The sequence below is a fragment of the Scyliorhinus torazame genome, chromosome 8 (assembly GCF_047496885.1).
Source record: "Scyliorhinus torazame isolate Kashiwa2021f chromosome 8, sScyTor2.1, whole genome shotgun sequence".
Lineage (NCBI taxonomy): Eukaryota > Metazoa > Chordata > Chondrichthyes > Carcharhiniformes > Scyliorhinidae > Scyliorhinus > Scyliorhinus torazame.
Genome location: NC_092714.1, coordinates 9,990,418 through 10,005,847, shown reverse-complemented (window position 1 = coordinate 10,005,847; position 15,430 = coordinate 9,990,418). Strand labels below are relative to the sequence as shown.

Sequence of the window (15,430 nt, the reverse complement as noted above, 5' to 3'; positions counted from 1 at the left end):
AACAAATATTCCCAGGACAGGTACAGCACGGCGTTAGATACAGAGTAAAGCTCCCTCTACACTGTCCCCATCAAGTATTCCAAGGATAGGTACAGCACGGGGTTAGATACAGAGTAAATCTTCGTCTACACTGTCCCCATCAAATATTCCCAGGACAGGTACAGCATGGGGTTAGATACAGAGTAAAGCTCCCTCTACACTGTCCCCATCAAACACTCCCAGGACAGGTACAGCACGGGGTTAGATACAGAGGAAAGCTCCCTGTACACTGTCCCCATCAAACACTCCCAGGACAGGTACAGCACGGGGTAAGATACAGAGTAAAGCTCCCTCTGCACTGTCCCCATCAAACACTCCCAGGACAGGTACAGCACGGGGTTAGATACAGAGTAAAGCTCCCTCTACACTGTCCTGATCAAACACTCCCAGGACAGGTACAGCACGGGGTTAGATACAGAGTAAAGCTCCCTCTACACTGTCCCCATCGACCACTCCCAGGACAGGTACAGAAACGGGGTTAGATACAGAGTAAAGCTCCCTCTACACTGTCCTCATCAAACACTCCCAGGACAGGTACAGCACGGGGTTAGATACAGAGTAAAGCTCCCTCTACACTGTCCCCATCGACCACTCCCAGGACAGGTACAGAAACGGGGTTAGATACAGATTAAAGCTCCCTCTACACTGTCCCCATCAAACACTCCCAGGACAGGTACAGTACGGGGTTAGATACAGATTAAAGCTCCCTCTACACTGTCCCCATCAAACACTCCCAGGACAGGTACAGCACAGGGTTAGATACAGAGTAAAGCTCCCTCTACACTGTCCCCATCAAATATTCCCAGGACAGGTACAGCACGCGGTTAGATACAGAGTAAAGCTCCCTCTACACTGTCCCCATCAAACACTCCCAGAACAGGTACAGCACGGGGTTAGATACAGACTAAAGCTCCCGCTACACTGTCCTCATCAAACACTCCCAGGACAGGTACAGCACGGGGTTAGATAGAGAGTAAAGCTCCCTCTACACTGTCCCCATCAAACACACCGAGGACAGATACAGCACGTGGTTAGATTTTGAGAAAAGCTCCCTCTCCACTGTCCCCATCAAACACTCCCAGGACAGGTACAGCACGGGGTTAGATACAGCGTAAAGCTCCCTCTACACTGTCCCCATCAAACACTCCCAGGACAGGTACAGAACGGGGTTATATACAGATTAAAGCTCCCTCTCCACTGTCCCCATCAAACACTCCCAGGACAGGTACAGCACAGGGTTAGATACAGAGTAAAGCTCCCTCTACACTGTCCCCATCAAGTACTTGCAGGACAGGAACAGCACGGGATTTTATACAGAGTAAAGCTCCCTCTACACTGTCCCTTCAAACACTCTCAGGACAGGAACAACACAGGGTTAGATACAGAGTAAATCTCCCTCTACACTGTCCCCATCAAACACTCCCAGGACAGGTACAGCACAGGGTTAGATACAGAGTAAAGCTCCCTCTACACTGTCCCCATCAAACACTCCCAGGCCGGTACAGCACAGAGTTAGATACAGAGTAAAGCTCCCTCTACACTGTCCCCATCAAATATTCCCAGGACAGGTTCAGCACGGGGTTAGGAACAGAGTAAAGATCCGTCTACACTGTCCCCATGAAATATTCCCAGGACAGGTACAGCACGGCGTTAGATACAGAGTAAAGCTCCCTCTACACTGTCCCCATCAAGTATTCCCAGGACAGGTACAGCACGGGGTTAGATACTGAGTAAATCTCGGTCTACACTGTCCACATCAAATATTCCCACGACAGGTACAGCATGGGCTTAGATACAGAGTAAAGCTCCCTCTACACTGTCCCCATCAAACACTCCCAGGACAGGTACAGCACGGGGTTAGATACAGAGTAAAGTTCCCTATACATTTTCCCCATCAAATACTCCCAGGACAGGTACAGCACGGGGTTAGATACAGAGGAAAGCTCCCTGTACACTATCCCCATCAAACACTCCCAGGACAGGTACAGCACGGGGTAAGATACAGAGTAAAGCTCCCTCTACACTGTCCCCATCAAACACTCCCAGGACAGGTACAGCACGGGGTTCGATACAGAGTAAAGCTCCCTCTGCACTGTCCTCATCAAACACTCCCAGGACAGGTACAGCACGGGGTTAGATACAGAGTAAAGCTCCCTCTTCACTGTCCCCATCGACCACTCCCAGGACAGGTACAGAAACGGGGTTAGATACAGAGTAAAGCTCCCTCTACACTGTCCCCATCAAACACTCCCAGGACAGGTACAGCACGGGGTTAGATACAGATTAAAGCTCCCTCTACACTGTTCCCATCAAACACTCCCAGGACAGGTACAGCACAGGGTTAGATACAGAGTAAAGCTCCCTCTACACTGTCCCCATCAAACAGTCCCAGGACAGGTACAGCACGGGGTTAGCTACAGAGTAAAGCTCCCTCTACACTGTCCCCATCAAACACTCCCAGGACAGGTACAGCACGGGGCAAGATACAGAGTAAAGCTCCCTCTATACTGTCCCCATCAAACACTCCCAGGACAGGTACATCACGGGGTTAGATACAGAGTAAAGCTCCCTCTACACTGTCCCCATCAAACACTCCCAGGACAGGTACAGCACGGGGTTAGATACAGAGTAAAGCTCCCTCTACACTGTCCCCATTAAACACTCCCAGGACAGGTACAGCACGGGGTTAGATACAGAGTAAAGCTTCCTCTACACTGTCCTCATCAAACACTCCCAGGAAAGGTACAGCACGAGGTTAGATACAGAGTAAAGCTCCCTCTACACTGTCCCCATCAAACACACCCAGGACAGATACAGCACGTGGTTAGATTCTGAGAAAAGCTCCCTCTCCACACTCCCCATCAAACACTCCCAGGACAGGTACAGCACAGGGTTAGATACAGAGTAAAGCTCCCTCTACACACTGTCCCCATCAAACTTGCAGGACAGGAACAGCACGGGATTATATACAGAGTAAAGCTCCCTCTACACTGTCCCTTCAAACACTCTCAGGACAGGAACAACACAGGGTTACATACAGAGTAAAGCTCCCTCTACACTGTCCCCATCAAACACTCCCAGGACAGGTTCAGCTAAGGGTTAGACAGAGAGTAAAGCTCCCTCTACACTGTCCTTTCAAACACTCCCAGGACAGGAACAACACTGGGTTAGATACAGAGTAAAGCTCCCTCTACACTGTCCAAATCAAATACTCCCTGGACAGGTACAGTACGGGGTTAGGTTCAGAGTAAAACTCCCTCTACACTGTCCCCATCAGACACTCCCAGGACAAGTACAGCACGGTGTTAGATACAGAGTAAAATTCCCTCTACACTGTCCCCATCAAATACTCCCAGGACTGGTACAGCACGGGGTTAGATACAGAGTAAAACTCCCTCTACACTGTCCCCAAATAATACTCCCAGGACAGATACAGCACGGGGTTAGATACAAAGTGAAACTCCCTCGACACTGTCCCCATCAAACACTCCCAGGACAGGTACAGCACGGGGTTAGATACAGAGTAAAGATCCGTCTACACTGTCCCCATCAAACACTCCCAGGACAGCTGCAGCACGGCGTTAGATACAGAGTAAAGCTCCCTCTACACTGTCCCCATCCAATATTCCCAGGACAGGTACAGCATGGGGTTAGATATAGAAAAAAGCTTGTTCCATACCATCCTATCAAACACTTGCTGAAATAGTAATACAATTCCTTTCTCCTCCCATTCGACATCAGAGCCTCGATGTTTGACTCCACTTGAGGATTGTGCAGTCAGGGGAATTCCCAACTCCACAAACCCGAATGTGTGACCGAACATCAGACTTTGCCGGGTTGGTGAAGCTCGCCGAGTATTGAACTGGGTGACCTCCGAATGAATGCGGACGGTGCTGGGTTACGAGCTGGCTGAGTTAAAGGCTTGTCTGTGCACAGCACTGTATCATAGCTTTACAAAACAGAAAGGCCCTCCTGCCTTCACTGCCCGCATATTCCCAATGGCCCCTCCATGTCAACCTGTGCTCCCAATCCACTATGGCCCTTTCTAGTCCCTATGTAAACTTAATGCTAACTCATGACAAACGTGCCCCCACACATCGACTGTTGCCCTTACGCCCTCCATGCCAACTTATTCAGCATCCATCATGGCTGGCCCCGTGAGATAAAATTAGGAAAAAATCCCAAGTGTCTATTGCAGACTTTGATTCATAAACACTCTAATTAATATAACCCTTCCACTGTATTTACATTCCTTCAACTACATTAGTCCTTGTAACAACAAGCAATTTGGGATGGGCAACAAATGCTGGCCTTGCCTGTGACTCCCTCATCCCATGAAAGGATAAAGAAAAAAACATTTCATTTGATTGCATTATCCCTTATGAAAACAGACATTAGAATTCATGACCACTTGGGGATGCAAATCAAACTGGGAAATGGCAGGCACCCTACTGTGATAATGGACCATTCTGAAATCAGTCATGCAGCACTAATCCAGTAATCGTAACCCTGAGGTTAAAGTCCACAGACAGAGTGAAATAGCAAGTAGTTATTTTGTTCAAATTTTTGAAAGAGTTCAAGGGCAGGAGTTTTAATTGCCTTAACTGCTTGACAGTTCATCTTGACACTTTTGATATCTGTTGGTAACAGTTCCTATTGTTAGGAAGTAGAGGTAGTTTTAAGTAAGTTTTAATAGTTTTAATATTTGTATTTATGTGTTGGGCATAAGCTATTCTTTAAGTTTTATTTTTATTTTTTAAAGTTGGCTGTAAGTCTGTGGGACTGCATTTGAATGAGGTTTTATGAGCCAAGATAGCTGACGATATTAAAAAAACTGGGCAGTTGCCTCACACTCAGAGGCCCATACAGAAGAGTAAAAGCAGTTTGAGTGCAGTTGGAACACAGTAACAAAAAATAAGGGTATTTTCACAGAAACTGCCAGAACTGGGTGAAGACAGGCTGCAGAGAGCACGTGCCAAACTAAAGACCAGAAACGTCCCGTAAACCAGGGAATGGGGCAGAAGAAAATCCAGCAATACTGCGAAGTCACAGAACAAAAAACAGGAACCCGGGGCAAAAAGACCTTGTTCAGTAACATTGAGAGTGAGCAACAGAGGAAGGCTCCAAGTTAATGACAGGACTTCAAGGTGACATTGTCTTGCGAAAAGCCAGAGATCCAAAGGTTTATGAAACCTTTATGCTGTCTGTGGAGCAGTGATGTTCTATTGGTTCAGCTGGGTATCTGACAGGGTGTGTGGAAGGCGAAGCATAAAAGCACGGGGCAATGCAGGGCAGGGGGAAACTGGAAGGGGAGGTGGAAGTCCTGGAGCTGGATCCTTGGTGAAGACATCCAAGAGAAAGAGTCACTCGGACAATGCTTCCAAGGGGTGTAGTCTTCATGCAGAAGACAGAGTTTCAGCGAGGCAGATTAGTTCACAGTGTGATCAGCACCTGGGGGAATTGATGAGAAATCCATAGAAGTTGTATCGGGTGGCATCTGTCACTTAGTTTCAGAGTGTGGGGGATCTGTCCACATTTCACCTGTTAGTTTACAGTGACTGTACTTACTGAGAACATTAGAGTATAAAATGGACGTTGTAACATATGATACCCGTATAAATCTGTAAAGGCATAGTTGGAGTGAAGTAGTGTATTCTATTCATCTTTTCTTGTTTAATAAATATTTTATTATTTTGTTAAAAGTTCAGCAGCTGACTCTTGGGACTCTGTTCAGTAGCCACCTTCCCCGTACCCAAACAAAAAATAAAGGTTAGGGTCTATCAAGCTGGGTTCCACCCTGGGATCTCTACTGGCTGATTCCAGGGATGGCGGGACTGTCATATGAGGAGAGACTAAGTCGGTTAGGGTTATATTCATTGGAATTTAAAAGAGTGAGAGGGGATCTCATAGAAACTTATCAAACTTATGTAACAGGATCAGACAGGGAAGATTTAGAAAGAATGTTCCCGATGGTGGGGGAGTGCAGAACTAGGGGGGTCATAGTTTGAGAATAAGGGGTAAACCTTTTAGGACTGAGGTGAGGAGAAATTTCTTCACCCAGAGAGTGGGGAATCTGTGGAATTCGCTACCGCAGAACGTAGTTGAGGACAAAACATTGTGTAATTTCAAACAGGAATTAGATATAGCTCTTGGAGCTAAAGGGATCAAGGGATAGGGGGGGGAAGGTGGGATCAGGGTATTGAACTTGGTGATCAGCCATGATCACAATGAACAGCAGAGCAGGCTCGAAGGGCCGAATGGCCTCCTCCTGCTTCTAATTTCTATGTTTCTATGTAATACCAGCTGGGATAGTAACATGATGAGCTTCAGAGTTCCAATGTGTTTATGTACCTTTTACGCACATTATCGCCTCCCTTTGGAAATCACAAATGGCACCTAACCTCTCCTCAAGGGCATTGGCCTCCCTCAAAGAGCACCTGACCTCAGCGGTGTCCCGGGATCATATCCAAAAGGGTACGTCACTAACAGGTTGCCCCGGCCATCCAAATAGTCCACAAAGTTCAGAATGTCTCCAAAGTCTAACGTGTGCATGTCTGGTTTCAGACACCTCTCACACCAAAGCCACACATGAGTGAGGCACCTGACTCTGTGAAACATGCATGCTCAAAACCTGACCCGGGCCTAGTCCCCCCCCGCCGAAATGCTAGGTGCCATGTTCGAGAGCGGGACTACTTGATCCAGCCTACTTCTGCTATCCTCGCCAAGGTGGGGGGGGGGGGGGTTCTCTGCGGAGGGTGGGGGGTGGGGGGAATCCAGGTCCAGCTTCTATCGTTGAGTGAGTCTTACCTTGCGTTTTCACCGGGTCTGATATTGCACTGGGGTCACTGAGCCCGTAAGCATTGACTGCCCGAATGAGGAAGAGGTAGACAGCATTAGATCTCAGGTTTTTGATGGCGTACGTTTCAGTTTTCACACGGTCCGCCACCGTTTTCCAGCTGCTCCCAGCTGCGTGGCTGTAAATAATGTCACAAGAATTGATCGGAGGAAAGTCACACGGGTGTAAGTCAAAAACTAAACATTTAGAAATACCCTGCTCCCGTCTCCCTTGGAAAATAATCTGGGTTTCTCGTTCCTCATTAAATGAGGATTATTGTACCATCCATAAAATTCACAGGCTCCACCCATGCTTTATTTAGGCAGTCCCGGCCAGGGGGCAGTGGGAGCGTGGGAATTGCCTTCAGGATCCCAGGGATATAGGACGGAACATCGGCCAGCACGTATCTGACACGTATGACTGTGCAGGGCTATCTATGTCAGGGTCGGTTAACCCAGTTGGCTGGACGTCTGGCTTGTGATGTGGAGCATCACCAACAGCACGGGTTCAATTCCTGTACCGGCTGAGGTTATTCATGAAGGCCCCGCCTTCTCAACGTTGCCCTCAGGGTGGCGACCCTCAAGTTAGATCACCACCAGTCAGCTCTCAAAGGGGAGAGAGCAGACTCTGGTCCTCGGAGACTATGGCGACTTTTGTCTGTATGTATATGTGCCTGGGGAAGGGGCCGGTTGGGGGTGGGGGTGATGTGTGAAGGGGTTTGTGCGTATATGAGGGATTGCCAATTCTGGCTGCCTTCAGGAAGCTTTCCTCACTAATACCTGCAACGTCCCTACGGGGGGTGATGTGTGAAGGAGTTTGTGCGTATATGAGGGATTGCCAATTCTGGCTTCATTTAGGAAGCTTTCCTCACTAATACCTGCAATGTCCCTACCCCAACTCTCCTGTCATTGCTCATCTGATAGGTCAACTGGGCAATAATGGTGGCTAGAATACCCACAATCCTTTGTGCTTCAGACACCACTCCATTAACCAAATGGTCATCCAGGAGTAAGAATTGATCAAGGACCCATCGAATCCTGGGCTTTTTGTGCGGGGCAGCACTGTCCCCAATGAATTTTTACCCACTCTCTGCGTTGTTCGCAGGAGAGTCCAGGAGAGGAACCTTCAGTTCTAGAAGATTCCAGGAAGATCAGCATCCCCCAATGGTGGACTCTACCTGAAATCCGATCCCGTGCCCCACCACGCACAGATTCAGACATGAATACAGGGCTGGTGGGGTAAGGTGCGGGAATGGGGGGGGGGGGGGGGGGGGGGGGGGGGGGGGGGAGCTGTGATTTGGGTGCGACTATTGCTTGTGGAACGGTTTAGCAGGGGTAACTAGCAACTTTAGCAGAGGCTACAAAGGGGGCTAAAAAAGTGGGTGAAGGTGTTGACTGAAGTCTGACTCACCTGAAGGCTTCAATGATGTAGGAGGTCGGGGTGGCTCCAAAGATCAAGTTTGGTTTCCAAATCAGCGTGACGGCGTTTTTGCTCACGTTCGTTACTTCTGGCTTGGTTGGCACTCCAGGAATGAGGTTGGGATCTGGCACTCGAGGAGGCAAAACCGGAGTTCCGAACTCTGGAAACCCAACACCCAGGGTGAGCCAAGGGAAGAGAAAGGGGACATGCAGTAAGTCAAGAAGAACAGCAATTTGAACATATCTACAAAGTATACAGAGCAACAAGAGGTTCGCAGGAACATTAACAAACAACATCTAAAACTGAGTCACGTAGGGCAGCACGGTAGCATTGTGGATAGCACAATTGCTTCACAGCTCCAGGGCCCCGGGTTCGATTCCCGACTTGGGTCACTGTCTGTGCGGAGTCTGCACGTTCTCCCCGTGTGTGCGTGGGTTTCCTCCGGGTGCTCCGGTTTCCTCCCACAGTCCAAAGATGTGCAGGTTAGGTGGACTGGCCGTGCTAAATTGTCCTTAGTGTCCAAAATTGCCCTTAATGTTGGGTGGGGTTACTGGGTTATGGGGATAGGGTGGAGGTGTGGGTTTGGGTAGGGTGCTCTTTCCAAGAGCCAGTGCAGACTCGATGGGCCGAATGGCCTCCTTCTGCACTGTAAATTCTATGATAAGTAAGGAGAGGCTCAGATAGAGAAGTTCTCTTTCGCTTCTTCAATCTACCGATGTAACAGAAGACCCTCGACCCTGCAACCATTCTTGTGAACCTTTTCTACACCGTCTCAAATCCTTCACACCTTTACTCTAGTGTGGTGCTCAGAATTTTTTTAAGGTTCATCATAACATCCTTGCTTTTATACCCTACTTATAAAATCGGCATTGTGTATGCTTCATTAACCCCTCACTCAACCTGTCCCGCCAGCTTCAGTAACTTATGCACACATATGTCCACATACCTCTGCTCCTGGGCCCGCTTTACCAATGTACCCTGTTACAAAACCGCGTTCAGGCTGTCCTTTGTCCATGAGGCACCACAGACGAACTGGACCTGATAGTGAGCAGAGATTTCACGGAGATCTCGGGATACCTGATTCAGGAATTGGGACATGGCGTGTCGAAGACCTCTGACATTCAACTGGAGCAAGAGGATAAAAAGAGGTTCTCACCTTGAACATCAACGCGTGCACTCCATGAAGCTTCACCACTTGGTGTTGAGGCTATACACGTGTAGACACCAGAGTCACCCAGCTAATGGACAGAGAGAGAGAGCGAGAGAGATAAGAACACAATAATGGACTGCTTTGCAGAGTCTGTACCAGAAACTGAAAGTTCTGAAGCCCCAGGGCCATTCCAGGTTGTGTAGCAGAATCATAGAATTTACAGTGCAGAAGGAGGCCATTCAGCCCATTGAGTCTGCACTGGCCCTTGGAAAGAGCACCCTACCCAAGCCCACACCTCCACCCTATCCCAGTAACCCAGAAACCCTACCTCACCCTTTTGGACACAAATGGCAATTTATTATGGCCAATCCACCTAACCTGCACATCTTTGGACTGTGGGAGGAAACCGGAGCAGCCGAAGGAAATCCACGCACACACGGGGAGGACGTGCAGACTCCGCACAGACAGTGACCCAGCCAGGGATCGAAGCAACAGTGCTAACCACTGTGCTACCGTGCCGCCCATGTATGATGGAAAAGAGAGCGCTCTTGTATTCCGAAGGGCTTCAGTTAATGGGCAGGAAGTCTCCGGCCTGATTTCTCCGGCCGTTGCGATTCACTTTCCCCACTAGGCGTGTTTCCAGGAAGCGTGGGGTGGCTTCAATGGGAAATCCCACTCACAGGCGGCGGGAAGAAAGAGTCCCACCACCGGCGGGCGGCGCGCCTCCGAGAAACACGTGCATCTGGGGAACCAGGGAATCCAGTCCTCTGCTTCCACTGAGAATGAGGGTCAGTGACCAGAGGAGATAGATGCCTGGAATTGGACAAAAGAATCAAATGAGCTTTTTTATTTGATGCTGCGGGTTACTGTGATGTGGAATGTGCCGTCTGACAGGACGGCAGAAGATAAATACTTGAAGTTCAAACATTTGCAAGGCTGTCGGAAAAGAACAAGGGAGTGGGCCTAATCGGATAATTCGAGAAAGGAGCCAGCATATGGATGATGGGCTGAATAGCCTCCTATATTTAGCATTGTTTATGTAATGTCGCTGTTCGGAGGGATAGATCTTATTAGCAGACACAGTTGATGTGGGAGTTACGGTATGCTAAATACCTTAAATACAAGGAAAAGATAAGGAGGGCTGCGTTTCGACAGCCCCTTCCCTGACTCCAGGTTGGTTCAAAGTGCTTTACAGCCAAGGAATTATTTTTGAGATGTAGGAAGCACAGCCCAATATTTACAGAGCAAGTTCCCACCGATGCCAATTTGAGAATGTCCCAGTAATCTGTCGAGAGGGAAATAGGACGTGCCCTGTATTCTCTTCTTCGAAATAGTGGTAAAGGGCGAAATTCTCCGGAAACGGCGCGATGTCCGCCGACTGGCGCCCAAAAAGGCGCCAATCAGACGGGCATCGCGCATCTTTGGGGGCCGAGCCCCAACATTGAGGGGCTGGGCCGACGCCGGAGGAATTTCCGCCCCGCCAGCTGGTGGAAACGGCCCTTGTTGCCCCGCCAGCTGGCACGGAAATGACATCTCCGGGCGGCGCATGCGCGGGAGCGTCAGCGGCCCTGACAGTTTCCCGCGCATGCGCAGTGGAGGGAGTCTCTTCCACCGCCGCCATGGTGGAGACCGTGACGGAGGCGGAAGGGAAAGAGTGCCCCCATGGCACAGGCCCGCCCGCGGATCGATGGGCCCCGATCGCGGGCCAGGCCACCGCGGGGGCACCCCCTGGGGTCAGATCGCCCCTCGCCTCCCCCCCCCCCAGGACCCCGGAGCCCGCCCACGCCGCCTTGTCCCGCCGGTAAGGTAGGTGATTTAATTTACGCCGGCGGGACAGGCAATTTATCGGCGGGACTTCGGCCCATCCGGGCAGGAGAATCGAGCGGGGGGGGCCCGCCAACCGGCGCGGTGCGATTCCCGCCCCCGCCAAATATCCGGTGCCAGAAACTTCGGCAACCGGCGGGAGCGGGATTCACGCCAGCCCCCGGCGATTCTCCGACCCGGCGGGGGGTCGGAGAATGTCGCCCAAAGCCTTTTAGGGCCTGCTGAGAGGGCAGACAGAGGCCTCAGTTTATTGGTTCAACTGAAAGACGCCACCTTTGACGGGGCAGTGTCAATTTGAGCCGTCCTCTCTCTCTGTGGGCCTTTAAAACAACGAATGAAAGGATTTGCAATTGCATTAGAGCTGCCCTGGTTACTGACGGGGCTCAAGCCTGTCACGAGCAAAGGGGGTCCGGCCCGCGGGAAAATGTTCAGCAGAGGAGGGAAGCGGGTGGTGTGATTGAGAGGGGCACGCGCCCCCTCTCCCTACCTTGGCATAACGGATCTGCAGGTTCCCAGCCTCCTGTTGCTTGATCCGTGAGTCATGAGATGCGACCAAGACCCCGTCCCTTCTCCAGAGGATGGTGGGTGGGGGCGAGCCGCTGGCCTGACATCCAAGGATCACAGTGCTGTCCACGGCAACTGTCTGATTGACGGGGCCCTGGCGAATGACGGGGGGGGGCCTGTCTGAAATCACTGCCACAGAAAATGAAAGAAGCGGTTAAAGTTTGAACAAGTGGTGGAAGCAACGTGTCTTGAATTTTCATAAATCTTCCAAAGGGCAGCGGCAAAATCCTATCGTGCAGGCAGACCCCTAATTACACGGCCAATTTTAACCGGTGCATCCTTGTCGAAGAAAGTGGTTACATGCACTGCCAAATATAAATTTTCATTTTCAGCCCCGGAGCTGCACTTCATCTGGAAGCAATCAAGTCAAGAAGAGCAGGACTGGTGGCCTTTGGGAACATTGAGGCCGACAGTGTCGCCTGCAAAGAGCAGTCAGGCCAACACCCGGAGCCGGGGTTCGGTGAACTCCCAGCAGAATTTCATAGAACTACAGAATTTACAGTGCAGAAGGAGGCCATTCGGCCCATCGAGGCTGCACCGGCTCTTGGAAAGAGCACCCTACCCAAGGTCCACACCTCCACCCTATCCCCATAACCCAGTAACCCCACCCAACACTAAGGGCAATTTTGGACACTAGGGGCAATTTATCATGGCCAATCCACCTAACAGATGGCAACTCCACAATGGCAACAACGAGCGTCGAACAATCCAGAGTTCCTCCCAGAGCCCGTAAGCACACAATGACGGCCACGCATCACCCTGCTTTAATACCCTTCCTCTTGCTTACTCTCCATTCTTTTCCACCTCAGTTTGTTCCTCACCATTCCCTGACTGAGAGGCCGGGTGATATCCTGCCCTGGCGCTGGGAGAAGGTCAGAATCGCCTCGCACTCCGAGTTCCCTGCAGACAATCGTCTCAGCTTTGTTGGCCTTGCTGATGTTGGTCACTAACACAAGCGGCGCGGGGGAGGAGGTTTGGGGGGGGAATGGCGGTTGACAGCCTATTGTTGCTAACAAGACTTTGCCTACTCCCCATCCCAGGCATCTAGGTCAGGAATCTCATCAGCATCAGCACACCAGAGTAGGACTCACAGTGGTACACAGGCGAGGGTGTGATAATGTCAATAGACATCTTCTTCCAAACAAAGAATGGAGCAGGGAAGTTTTGGGACAGTCTCGTAAAGCGGGAGCAGGTCGATGGGGCGGGATTCTCTGGCCGCCCCGCGACGTGGTCCCTGCCCATGGAAGGTGGCCCATGGGCAGCACGGTAGCATTGTGGATAGCACAATTGCTTCACAGCTCCAGGGTCCCAGGTTCGATTCCGGCTTGGGTCACTGTCTGTGTGGAGTCTGCACATCCTCCACGTGTGTGCGTGGGTTTCCTCCGGGTGCTCCGGTTTCCTCCCACAGTCCAAAGATGTGCAGGTTAGGTGGATTGGCCATGATAAATTGCCCTTAGTGTCCAAAATTGCCCTTAGTGTTGGGTAGGGTTACTGGGTTATGGGGATAGGGTGGAGGTGTTGACCTTGGATAGGGTGCTCTTTCCAAGAGCCGGTGCAGACTCGATGGGCCGAATAACCTCCTTCTGCACTGTAAATTCTATGATAATCTATGATAATTGGCCGCCTGCAGGATCCACTGATCTCGATGCCACCAGTAGGATTTCCCATTTATTTCACCCTACGCCACGGGGAAACATCCAACCCGCCAAATGCGACCCCACAGGCCACCCCCTGGCCACCCCTCACCAGTCCCGCCAGCCCTCTCGGAAGACCCCCCCCCGGCCAGCGGCATGGATCGCGGCCGAGCGCGGCAGCGCTGGACACAGTCCGTGGGCACCACGCCGGGTTCCCGACCGCTGAGACCACACATCAACCGCGCGGCTGGGAACTCGGCCGATCGGTGGCGCAGCATCGCGGGAGGGCCTTCCGATGATGTGCCAACGGCTTGCAGCGCGCGATGCCATGACGCCATTTCGGAGGGGGCGCCGCCTCCGATTTTGCCGTCGGAAGGGATTCTCCAGATTACGATATCGGCATCAGGCAACGGAAAATCCCGCCCCAGGAGTTTGGAGGAAGCACAGCACCAGAATAATACCAGGGCTTAAATGGGTTAAATTATGAGGACAGGTTACACAGATTAATCTTACATTTCCTCCAGTATAAAAGATTAAGACCTGTTTAAAATTATTAAAGAATTTAATAGGACAGCTAGAGATAAAATACTTCCTCTGATCTGGGAGTACAGGCCAAGGGGGCAGAGACAAGGGGATTAGATGCAGTTCAGGTAGAATTAAGATGTAGATCAGCCATGATCTCATTAAAAGGTTTATAAAACTTGTAAAGAGCCTTGATTAAACCGCAAGGAGGACGCGAACAGCTCTGCTCTCCATAATATAGAAGGGATATAGAGGCAGCAGACAACATGCAAAAATGATGTGCAAAGGTGATAGGTTAATTGAGGGGTTATTGCGATCAGGGAAGATTGGGTTAAGGTTGTGGTCACATAATGGTTATGTTGCTGCACTCGTCAATGCTGATGTTTGACCCGATGACCCAAGAGACATTCGTTCAAATCGCACCAAGGAAATGAGGAATTCCATTAAACTACTGAATCGATGGGAAAACCCCATCGGATACACAAATGCTCCTTTAAGAAAGTTAATCTGCTGTTCTGACCTGGTCGCGCTAACACATGTCTCCAACAGCCCTCTGGCAAGCTACTCAGTTCTCTTCAAGAAGGTGCCTCATCACCACCTTCTCAAGTGCAATTGGGGATGGACAACATATTCTGGCCTAGTCAGCAACGCCCACCTCACAGGAATGAATTTTTGAAAACAGGCTTGGGCTCCAGGAAAGGGAATGCTGAAAGTGGTCTAGGAATGCGAAAGGGTTTGCCGGTGCATCGGTTGAGGAAATGTTTCCACCTGTGGAAGCAGCGAGGAGCCGGGAACTTGGTTCCGCTGGGAATTCCGTGCTGAGGGGGAAGAAGACGCTCCTTTTTCTAGCATTGTGCAATGAAGCAGGGTTAATTAGTAATGTCATCGTAAAAGGCCCGCTGGGAAATAGTGATCATAATGCCATTGAATGCTGTGCTAAGTTTGAAAGCGGCATACTCCAATCGCACACGAAAAACATAGACAAAGCCAATTACGTAGGAATGAGGGCAACACTGGCCAAGGTTAATTGGGTAAATAGGACTAAAAGGTATGGAGGTAATGAACAGTGGGAAACATTCACAGAAACAATTCAAAATCTTCAACAAAAATAGGAGGGCGGCGATTTTCAGTCTGTGTTCTCCGTCAAGGAGAATGGCGATGTGGGCAGAAAATAGGGGGGGGATTTGGAAACGGGGTTTTTGACAGTGAGATCGTGTTTCCCGATTTTCCATGCCCCTTGACGGCGATGTTTTAATTTAATGACACTTTCATGTAATTAGCCAGCATCCTCCCCCGCCACATGATTCCCCCCCATGAGGAGACAGAAGTGCAGGACAGTCTGCCCCTGTTCCTGTGGTGCTACGTACCAACACTAAATACATTGCCGCCCTGCCGGAATGAAAGGTGATTGTCTTCCCATTCGAGTAACTTAACATCGATCTG

General features: G+C 50.4%; 1 protein-coding gene across 5 annotated transcripts in view; it reads right to left on the bottom strand.

Moving 5' to 3' along the window:
• The window catches only part of robo1 (roundabout, axon guidance receptor, homolog 1 (Drosophila)), a 1,056,574-nt gene that overhangs the window by 101,543 nt on the left and 939,601 nt on the right, over window positions 1-15,430 (bottom strand). For all 5 annotated transcript variants that reach the window (XM_072513063.1, XM_072513065.1, XM_072513062.1 and 2 more), the window contains 4 exons: window positions 11,755-11,960; window positions 9,450-9,531; window positions 8,285-8,453; window positions 6,847-7,013 (listed from right to left, as the gene is read on the bottom strand). In XM_072513063.1, the coding sequence (XP_072369164.1) occupies window positions 6,847-7,013; window positions 8,285-8,453; window positions 9,450-9,531; window positions 11,755-11,960 (624 nt within the window). The remainder of the gene's footprint in view (window positions 1-6,846; window positions 7,014-8,284; window positions 8,454-9,449; window positions 9,532-11,754; window positions 11,961-15,430) is intronic.